This window comes from Battus philenor, unplaced genomic scaffold, assembly GCF_028537555.1.
Source record: "Battus philenor isolate CCGP_79_NKW_IND1 unplaced genomic scaffold, ilBatPhil1.0.hap1 SCAF_16, whole genome shotgun sequence".
Lineage (NCBI taxonomy): Eukaryota > Metazoa > Arthropoda > Insecta > Lepidoptera > Papilionidae > Battus > Battus philenor.
Window position 1 is genome coordinate 9,862,599 of NW_027181678.1, and position 11,356 is coordinate 9,873,954.

The 11,356-nt window shown below is 32.0% G+C and overlaps 1 protein-coding gene across 1 annotated transcript; it reads left to right on the top strand.

Moving 5' to 3' along the window:
• The first annotated feature begins 518 nt into the window (after positions 1–518).
• Pdi (protein disulfide isomerase) lies at positions 519–11,353 on the top strand. The gene is made up of 10 exons (XM_068762695.1): positions 519–784; positions 945–1,142; positions 1,381–1,652; positions 2,229–2,396; positions 3,250–3,359; positions 4,597–4,717; positions 6,312–6,478; positions 8,454–8,619; positions 10,008–10,097; positions 10,517–11,353. The coding sequence occupies exons 1-10, from the start codon at positions 637–639 to the stop codon at positions 10,562–10,564; spliced, it is 1,488 nt and encodes a 495-aa protein (XP_068618796.1). The 5' UTR covers positions 519–636; the 3' UTR covers positions 10,565–11,353.
• The last annotated feature ends 3 nt before the right edge of the window (positions 11,354–11,356 follow it).

Genomic DNA, 11,356 nt, shown 5'->3' on the forward strand with positions numbered 1-11,356 from the left:
ATAGTAAGTGATATATTAATAATTAATATTGCTGCGACGGAGTCAAAGAAACAAAATGATAATATAGCCATATTGATCTTTTATTTCTAAACCATTGCAGTTAGCTTTGTTGATACTCGTTTTTTTAAGTTCTCACTTTCTAGGTTCGCATACCTTTTGCGGTATAAGATTAAACATTGAAACTATATATTATTTATACTATTAGAGTCTTGTAAAATCTAAATCCAAAGTTCCAGGCAGAATAGAATTATAGACGATTAGAAATTGGGTACAAATTAGCTATAAAATTGGAATAATTATGTTATCTTTAATACAAATAAATTAAATTAAATGCAGAAAATATAGTTTTATAATAATTTGTACGGTAAATTGTAAAATTAATATTAAACGTTGTATTCTGAAAAACGGTAATTATAAGATAGTTTTTTTTTTCTAAGGATAACATCAGGGCATACCAAATTGAGACTTTCAATAATTAAAAAAAACTTTGCTAGCCAATCACAGCCCTACACACGATCGACGCTGCCACGTCAAATACGACGGTGTGAGTGCGAATGAAGTGGCATTTTCGGCGTTTTGTTGAGCTTCGTTGTCCGACTTTATTGCTAGTTGTGTTCAAGCATTCGCAAATTTAACATGCGGTTAACATTATTAACTGTCGCGATAGCCCTCTTGGGTGCCGCGCTCGGTGATGAAATACCAACAGAAGACAATGTCTTAGTACTTAGCAAAGCCAACTTCGATAATGTTATTTCATCCAACGAATTTATTTTAGTTGAATTCTGTAAGTATTTACTTTATAATAATACTTTTCTTTCCTGCCTAACATATTTTGTGACAATATTTCATTTACATTGCCATAATATACTTGTCCGCCCTAAAATTTCTTATTTTATACCGGCATTCTAGCAACGTTAGAGAATGATAATTAATTTATGTTGAAGATGCGCCATGGTGCGGTCACTGCAAGTCATTGGCGCCAGAGTATGCTAAGGCTGCCACGAAGCTCAACGAAGAAGAATCTCCTATAAAACTCGCCAAGGTTGACGCCACCCAAGAACAGGATCTCGCCGAAAGCTATGGTGTAAGAGGATACCCGACGCTGAAATTCTTCAGAAACGGCAGCCCTATTGATTACTCTGGTAATGTTGTTGAACATTTAGTCACACTAGTTTAATAGCTTTCGAGAATGTTATTGATTTCTAATAAGCAGTATAATTGATTTTAAGACCTATGTTTAATAAACTTTTCATTCCATTTATTTAATCATTAACTACATATTCACACATGTATCTTCTTAACTTGTTTAATATATACAATAATTTGTTATAAAATCTGATGGAAATAAAAAAATTAAAATAAATGCTTTGATTCCAATAGGTGGAAGACAAGCTGATGACATTGTCTCTTGGCTCAAGAAGAAGACAGGCCCACCTGCCATTGAAGTAGCATCATCTGAACAAGCTAAAGAATTGATCGCTGCCAATAATGTGGCTGTGTTTGGTTTCTTCCCTGACCAAGCTACTGAAAAGGCAAAGGCCTTCCTCAATCTTGCTGGTCTTGTTGATGACCAAGTGTTTGCAATTGTTAGTGATGAAAAGATCATTGAGGAGCTGGAGGCAGAAGCTGGTGATGTTGTTCTATTCAAAAACGTGAGTAAAATGCATCAAAAACTACCCATACCTACAATTGGTTAGGCCCCGACTTTTTTGTTCACAGATAATTCCAGCACCCATGGGTTGTGATATTACCAATAATGAGATGTACTATGTCAATTTTTCTATACTAATAATATCTCTATATTAATAACATTATAAATATCATTTGCATCTAGATTAATAATAACATGCCCATGGCTTATTCTCATTGGTTTATATTTAAAAGTACATTTTATGAAATATTATCATTAGTGTTAATAGTCTTTTCATGTTCAAATGATTGATAAACTGTTTTCTTGATAACACATGCAGAGAAACATGTTGACTGCTTGAAGTTTGATTACGCTATCATAATTCTTATTATAATTGTAAAATTACTCCATTACTTTCATAATAAGGTAGGTACACCAAGACATTGAGAGATCAATTTAATACAAGTTTTAATAAAATTTTTGGACACTGTCTCTTATCTTGAGGTCAAGATAAGACTTGAACTATTAACTATTTTGTATATACCAATTCTATTTTTTTATCAAAAATTGCATAAATTTATTATCTTATTGTAAACAGTTCGAAGAGCCACGTGTCAAGTATGAGGCAGAGGAATTCAATGAAGATGTCTTAAAAACTTGGGTGTTTGTACAAAGCTTGCCTGTCATTGTGGAATTCTCCCATGAAACTGCCTCCAAGATCTTCGGTGGACAAATCAAATACCACTTGCTTCTGTTCCTGTCCAAGGTAAGGCTTTTTTTTTAATTTATGAAGATTATTATAATCTAATTTTTTTACATATTTATTAACATTAAAAACTTTGTATTGTACATTGAATAATTACAGTTATAAATGCTCTGTTTGTTTTTACAACTTACTAATTGTATTTTCAAAAATAAAAAATTGCCATGTACATACAAAAAAATATATTTATCTGTTTTATACATATCAAACGTAGTTAAGTTGGCTGATATCATTCCATTAAATATCATTTAGAACAATGATTATGATATTCAAAAAGATTGTTGAATATGTTACTAAGAGGGAAAAATATAAGAGAAAGTTTGATGAAGATTTATTGTCATGCAACAAGCATTGGTCATGAGATCTTAGCTGTGCACAGTGAAAGTACCTTTTACTTTTCATCCAATATCAAAAGGTCATTTAAAGATAAAATTTGAAAGCCTGCAATACTGGTTATACTTGATTGAAATATATTTGCTTACCTCTAAATGCCAATATGTTTTTTAAGTCATTTAAATGAAACAAGAATATTTATGCAAAAATCAGCTTAATTTTAAATAAACGACATTATTTTTGTTAAATCAAATATTGCAATTTTTAAATTTGCTCAAAATGCTATTTGTTTAAGTCAAGGAATATGACAAATTAAGATTTTAGTATGTTCCAAAAGTTCCGTTATGTCATTTTATATAAGTTCCAATGAGGTCAACGGCCTTATAGATCACGTCGACCTCACGTCACGTCCCGTTCATTGTCAATGAACTTTACGAACAAATTGAATGCCGTTTAAATTTCGACTTAATTTGTGTATGGCTATAGTTCATAATACGACACTGTAAACATTGTCCGATTGTAGAAAAATGGTGATTTTGAGAAGTACCTTGACGAGCTGAAACCTGTTGCTAAGAACTACCGCGACAAGATCATGACCGTGGCTATCGACACTGACGAAGATGATCACCAAAGGTATTTAATACTTTTTCTTCCGTTTATAATATTAAAAAAAACTACGTGAAAAATAAAAAAAATGGTATAATTTATAAGTATTAAAATAAACTTCGTTTAAAATTTGTAAACTCACCTAAAACCTCAAATTTGCATAGATATGTAAATATATTGTGACAAGTAGTTACTTAATTTAGAAGCTATTTAACAATTTAGTAATAAAGAGCAATTATAAGAGATTTGAAATGTTTCCTTTACATAGAAAGGATATTTAAATATAAAAATTGGGATATTAATATTTAAATTATTTGTTAATTTACTCACTAAGCTGCCTATATACTTGCTTAGAATTTGTTCAAGCTATTTACTATGAAATCACAGAATCCACGTCTTAACTAGCTATGTAATTATAGACGAGTCTTCAGTAGCTGTTTCTGACTATATATTAAAAACAACTTAAAATAAGCGTAAAATGAATCAAAGCGCCGCGATAAAGTATGCGTTAAGGATGTAATTATCTTGTTCCGCATGAATTCGTCTAAATATGGCCACTGAGGCCGGAAGCAGTCTACAGTTTTTAGCGAATAATAATAAACAATAAATGAATAGGAAAATATATATTATATAAGATATTTGTCGATTATTATATATTGATCAACGGCACATCAAAAAATTAATTTTTTTGAGAATCCGTTTTATCTGTTCTAAATACAAGTCTACATCTGCAAGGAATAATTTATTAACCCTGAAATTGTAAAAATGTGAATAAATTCTGTTGTACTGTTATCAATATATAACAGTTCAACAGTGAGTCAAAGCGATGTCATACTTTTTAAAATACATTTTTACTGTAGGCGCGCACTTCCAATGTATAATATGTAAGTCACGACTTTCGAGTTAGTGTTATGTGGGAGATGTCGATATTTTTTCTGTATATTTTACAATATCAATGGGAAAATTAGAAGAAAATACATATGTTTAAACGAAATACTAGAATTTTAACTTTTCCGACGAGCAGATAGAGGCGGCGAGGTAGACCCCCCCCCTCCACTAGGAAGAATGGCGACATAGTAAAAATCAAATCAAAAACCGGGTAGATTGTTTTTACTTTATTTAGTACCATGTTGTTCAGTTACTATATTATCAATTACTACTGAAAAGGAATATCGATGAAGTATTCATATATATTTACACACACACTTATGTATGTACAATATGCGTAGGTAATATAGATTAAATATATATGAATTTGTTTTAGAATTCTTGAGTTCTTCGGCATGAAGAAGGACGAGGTCCCTTCGGCGCGTCTTATCGCCTTGGAACAGGACATGGCTAAATACAAGCCCAGCAGCTCTGAACTCTCTGCAAACACTATTGAGGTAAGTAATTTATCATACTATCATCACTTCAGCCGCAGGTCATCAACTCTCACACAGCCTCTTCCATATTACTTATTAAATTTATTTCGTATTCTATAAAGTTCATTAAAAAAATTGTCAGGGGTTACATTAAAAATTCATAAATTAACATAGAATAGAAATATAACTCATGTATTGCGATAAAATAAAGAGGAACTGAATGTCGGAGAATATTGAAAGGTGAAATTTTTATGTTACCTGCTATGCTATCTCATCTACTACAGAGGACAGAAGAAATAAAAATATTGTAATTTGTGTTACACTAAATATAGAGACTGTTATTAATAGTAATACTTAATATAAATGTTGTCTTTTATGCATTTATAAGAAACCTAGTTGTAAAGTAATAGTTACAATGGTAAAGCCAAATTAATAAATGAAGATAAATCTTTGTTATATATTTTATTTCTTATATGTAGTAACAGGCTTAGCAATTTTTTTAAGGAACTGATTCAAAGTACCTTACATATGGCAGTTAATAAAAAATTGTGGTCTCAATTTCTTATCTTTATATTGGTCTGTTTCATACCATAATCCATTAAATCCTTCATAAGTCATTAAACCTTACTTGTACGCATTATCCACGTTTGCTTCAAATATATCGTTATCGGTATATCCAATTGGTACATTTAGTACCGTATCCAATTGTGTTTGTGAAAACGAGTCAAATTGAAAACCTCTTAATGTTAATTGTTTCTTATCATTCCGCGGCTAATTAATTTACTCTAAGATAATAAGTACTCGTTATATATATACCCAGAATTAAACAAATAATTTCGTATGTACGCCTTTGACACAATTGGTGAATTTTCATGTTTTATCTAATTAAGCTATTTATTAACTATCTATTGAAGAATGTCTAACAAAAAAAAAGTTGTTAAAGGGCACAATTCCAAGTGTCTTTTATGGCATAATAATATAATTCTGTAATGGCATACCTATATATAAATAAGTTGAAATATACTTAAATGTGTATATGACACAAGTCCTATATTGTGTCATATATAAATGTAAAAGCATTAATTAACTGGTATAATTAGTTTATTTAGTTATATAGACTTCCTACTTTGAATAGGTTTCTCATGGTCTGGCAGTAATTAGATGGTTGACAAGTTAGGTAGCACTGCAGCGTTCGCCCTATCTTCTCCATTAAATTTGTATATTTCAGTGAACCACGTGTTAATTTTGTTCTTGTTAAAAGTACCCTGGTTTCAATTATTAAAATAATGTTTATTAAAATTTGTAATAGAATAAGTTTTTTGTCTTTTTCTATTTATACTTAGTACTTATTTTTGGTATTTTGAATACTGTGACGATTATACTCTAGTCTAACCGGAATCGCTGTACCGTGGTTCTACACAACCAGTCAAATATAGAGACCATAACATACGGAATATAATAATAACACTTATATGGTGTGAATAGCAGATTTTGTTTTTATATAAACAATTTTATATGCTGTAGGAGTAAGCTAGAGCAGATATATAAATTTATATTTTAAGGCGAAGCTAATTTATTCGTCATTTTATTTAATTTACCCGTTTGTTGTTATTAGGAATTCGTGCAATCATTCTTCGCTGGAACCCTGAAGCAACACCTGCTGAGCGAAGACCTTCCAGAGGACTGGGCCGCTAAGCCCGTTAAGGTGCTGGTCGCCACCAACTTTGACGAAGTGGTCTTTGATAGCACCAAGAAGGTGCTGGTAGAATTCTATGCCCCATGGTGAGATACTTTAATATATTAAACACTCTCTAATATTAATTACATCTACTATCAACTATCCATAATATTAAATTAAAAATGTTTTAGATTTAGAATTCAGTCAATTGAACATAATTTTTCTATTTATTTGATTTTTCCATTAAGTGAAATCTAACAATTTGTTCCACTGCATTTATCGAGTGTGTAATTTGATTTCCGTGGAACTTAACAAGTGTTTATGTTCTCATAGCTTATATGCACATTTAATAAGTTGATTTTTCATATTTATTATACTTGTTATACTTGAGGGTATCCTTGCAATTGATAACATTTTGATTTGAGAAAGTTGTAGCGGGATGTCTCGTATAAAAACGATTGTTAGTGTCTGTGATAGTCGTTAAGAGACGCGCGTTGACAAAGACTGAAAGGATTGTTCTTTACATTGTATACAGAGTTTAGTTAAAAAGGAGAAGGCCACCAGGGGTGGTCAAATTGCATCTTAAGTGTTATTACGTGTGCTACCAAATACGGGTGTGTAAATATCTAACTTCAATACACATATTTTGTACTTATGTCATATAATTTTAATAAGTATAACTTTTGTAAAAAAAAAACATTCGTTTGCGTGTTTTAAATTCGTATTAAATTGCGGTTCGCGAAAAATTTCAAATTTCGAATAATGGTTCGAACTATCATGGAGCTTGGGCACTCCTGTCATATACAATCTCTTCTGTTTATGACTATTTGTTTGTATCCAAAACTATGGCGAATATAAGACCCTATATACATAGATATTGTAGCAGAGGGGGACTGATATGACTGAATTACAGAGGATCTAAATTATTCATGACACTAGCAATTACCGTGCATTTGTAAAATAATTAATTCTAAAATATTGCTTCCTATTATATCAATATGCATATATTTTATATTGTCACTCTTATGATATTATAGAAGTATTTACATAAGAAGAGACTCCTTTTCTTCACTAGAACGATGTAATTTAGCTGTTGTGTTCACATAATTGTATACCGTCCTTACATTAGGAAGCGATGACGTCAAAGTTTACCCAAGTGTATACGTGTTTAAATAATATGGACGTATTCAGTGAGCTGTAACGAGCATTGTCTGTTCAGTGGTCCGAGAACTACACGCCTATTATTATAATTTCTTTCGTTATCGCCAGATGTTTATAGTAAAGAATTATTATATTTATCGCTCAAACAAAGGCCTCGAAAGTAATACCACTTTTTCAGTTATTAAGTCGTCAAATAAAAATGCTGTAATTTTTTATTATTTAACTCAACTAATGATAATATTATAGTTTTAGTAAAATGTTTATGTTTATATTTTGGCTATTAAAAATAAACATTAAAAAATGTAAATATTTTAAGAAATCTTTACATAGGAATAATTATGTTATCTTAGGTGATTTAGTTAATTATTTTAGCTTGTTAATTACTTAAATATGCATAATTAACGATTATTATACTCAATATTAAGTAAATATTTATTAAAATTTAAATTTCCCGTTGCATTGAAGGGAGAACTAAGAGATTCAGTCCTCTAAAGATGTAGATTGCTCTGCCACAATTTTTTTTAAATTAAATTATGTGCTTAACTTCTATACGTATATATAAGTAAGTAGTAATTGGTTATAATTCATGACACAAATTAGTAACCAAACGTTTTTTGTTTTAAAACTTCAATCACCATCATCATATCAGCTGTAAGACGCCTACTCCAAGGCAAAATGAAAGGTCTTGCGTTGCCCGCGATTTCCCTCCACTTTGGCTACGTGTCTACGTGGTCGCCTCTTGAAAACCTTTCGACCCCAACGGCCATGGAAATACGGCCTTATGTTGTTGATCTACCTGTAGGGGGCCTTACCCGCTCCGCCTCTATCGATTCGTGGTCGCCTCTTGAGGAGAACTTTTCGGACCCAATGTCCAACATATAATTGCAATCACCACAACACATTCATATGTATATCCAGGTGCGGCCACTGCAAGCAGCTGGTGCCGATCTACGACAAACTCGGTGAACACTTTGCTAGCGACGAGGACGTCGTCATTGCCAAGATGGATGCCACCGCCAACGAGTTGGAGCATACCAAGATCACTTCATTCCCCACCATCAAACTCTACACCAAGGACAACCAGGTAACGATGATGCTTATCTTTACAACAGTAGCAACTGTGGAATGTTTTTGCAAAACAAAAAAATTGTATTAAATCTCGTGTGATTTTAGAAGCAAAAACAATCTTTGTATACCAAACACTGAACTTCATTAAGTTGGAAACCTCACTTTTTTTTTAAATTGAAAATCGTCAAAGAATGTTTGCGTTCCATATGTATTACACTGTGCTACACTGTAAATGGCTACGCATGAGATGGGACTTAAGAATGATGTGTTTGTCTCCAGTCTAACGTTTAACAAGTTTCTTTCGCCTGACTTTCGTTTAATCTGTGGCATTTACTATAAATGAAAATATACAAGAACTCAATAAGAGACAGCCATCATGTGTTTAATAAAAAAATTGAATCATGCATGAATAAGTAAACAAATTGAACAACCTGTACTCTTTAGTGTGTTTTTAAAAGATGATTGAGAGGGTGCATTCACCTTTCAAATACCGCAAAGTCCCTTTTTTATTTAAAACAATATTATGTGGAAGTCAGCTCCCGATTACATTTATTTAAATTTTAGTGCTGTTTTTTATTCTAGTTTGTATCGCTAGTGTTTTTCTAAACTCGCTTTTACTAAACGCAGACAGTTGCCACTATTTGATACGGATCTTTCTTCTCCCAGCTGTGAGGCACGACACCGTTTTATAATTATTTACGATTTTTCTTACACAATTTTCTCTTATGGGTAAATACAGCTAAAATTTATACATATTAACTATACAATTTGGAAGTTTTACTCAATTATATATTAGTTGGTACATTATTTTTTTTAAGTCGCTGCCCAAGCGCTACAGACCGTTAAATACCTTGAGAAATAGGACAATGTGCCGGGCTAACTCATCAAAAGATTCTGCAGTAGATTTTTTCTTGAGAAGGTCCGGTAAGTTGTACGAAGGTATATTAAGGTTTTCACATAAGGTCACGTGTTTAGGTCTTTTGGGTTCGAAGCGGGAGCAGTGTCTGAGTAAGTGATGAAAAGTCTGTACTGTGGGGCCGTCACATGCGCAAGTCTCGTTGTCGATTATTTTAAAACGATGCAAGTACTGCTTGCAGTACCCATATCCGTTTAGTAGTTGTGTCAGATGGAAAGATGTCTTGATGAGTTTTCGCACTTTGTTTATGTCGGAGAGTTTTGAAAGGAGTCCGTCCTATGGTATCGACGGTGACCCTGAGCCGCGATCTCGTATCGAGCCTGCCAAATGCGGTTGTGTTCATCGCGGCGTGCGCTCTTCACGAAACTCATTGGGAAATAAACATAAGCCGGTTATCTTTTAGTGCTATAGATGTAATTTTGAATTATGAAATAAGTAAAAAATGTAAATTTCTGTGCAAATACTCTACATGTATTTTTGTTACTCAGGTGCGTGAATACAACGGCGAGAGGACGCTGGCCGGCCTCACGAAGTTCGTGGAGACTAACGGAGAGGGAGCAGAGCCCGTGCCCAGTGTCGTAAGTGTTACTTATATCACTTTCGAAATTTAGCTTGCTCCGGTGGACCCACTGCAGTAACCATATTCCTAAAACTCTTCAAAAAATGTGAAGATTAGATCTAACTATGAAAATTTGCTAAGTATAAATTTGCCAATCGAAAATATTACGGGCTACATTTATAGGTGAAGTCATACCAACATTTTAGTTTTCATTGTTCAACGCATACTAATTTTTACAGACTCCTAATTATGAATTTTTTTTGACTCACTGATGCAGACCATCTTTGAGTCTTCTGTAGACTCCTGGGAGTCTACCTGCATCCTTTTAATAATAAATCCATGTACATTTTACTTTAATTCTTGGCTATAATAAGTTTTGTAAATTGTACGACGTATGTGTGATCACAGTGTGTAAATACATTAAACTTTCGTTAACAGAGCGAGGACGACGAGGACGATGAGGCGCCGGCCAGAGACGAGTTATAAATATAAAGTGCCCAGTACACTCGCATGAGACTTCCATAGCATAGTTTTGTATAGATTATAATTATTATTTTTACACTTAATCTTATATTAAACAATGCATTTTCTCTGTTAGACTACAGTTTTTTTTTTATTGATTAGAGGTTGTATTCGAATCTGATATTAAATGTGCATGTAATATTAGCGCACAATATAAATTTTAAATAACTCCAAATTCAACGATAATTTATAAAGGTGGTTTATATGATTTGCGTTTTGTTATCACTGTAAAAAAAACTTCAACTATCTGTTCTCTTTGTGACTTTTGATATTTAAAGTAATACTCCCTTTAAACCGACTTTTGGATCTGTCTTAAAAATGTTAATTTATTAAAAGCATAATTTATTCAGAGAGAACAATAAGTTAACTTATCTATGTACAACAGCATATTTATAATTTCTGTATCATAATGGCGCATCAAAATGTATTACATCTAGGTCTAGTTTTAACATCGAACAATCTCTTTCCTTCTATAGTCATTGCAAATAATTTTCTTTTTTATTATAAAATTTTATTCATCACAAAAATGATATAAGAGGCAGATTTGCGAATGCGTATACAAATACACATCTTCTTTACATATTTTTGTAATTTAGCCAAATTAGCATAATAAAGGTTTTTTTGTTTTAATAATGAAAATTGTAAAATAGAAGGTTAACGTTTGTAAATACCTTAGCAGGATTGCCGAAATTATGCTTATTTAGTATCTATTGTGGATACAGAAATTAATAAATTAAATAATATTAAAATTAATAT

What these genes read in the sequence shown, in the direction of transcription:
- Pdi (XM_068762695.1), top strand. Translation starts at nt 637, where the DNA reads ATGCGGTTAACATTATTAACTGTCGCGATAGCCCTCTTGGGTGCCGCG. An exon ending in TCTCTGCAAACACTATTGAG is followed by an intron (nt 4,718 to 6,311) that starts GTAAGTAATTTA and finishes TGTTGTTATTAG; the next exon opens with GAATTCGTGCAATCATTCTT. An exon ending in CAGAGCCCGTGCCCAGTGTC is followed by an intron (nt 10,098 to 10,516) that starts GTAAGTGTTACT and finishes TTTCGTTAACAG; the next exon opens with AGCGAGGACGACGAGGACGA.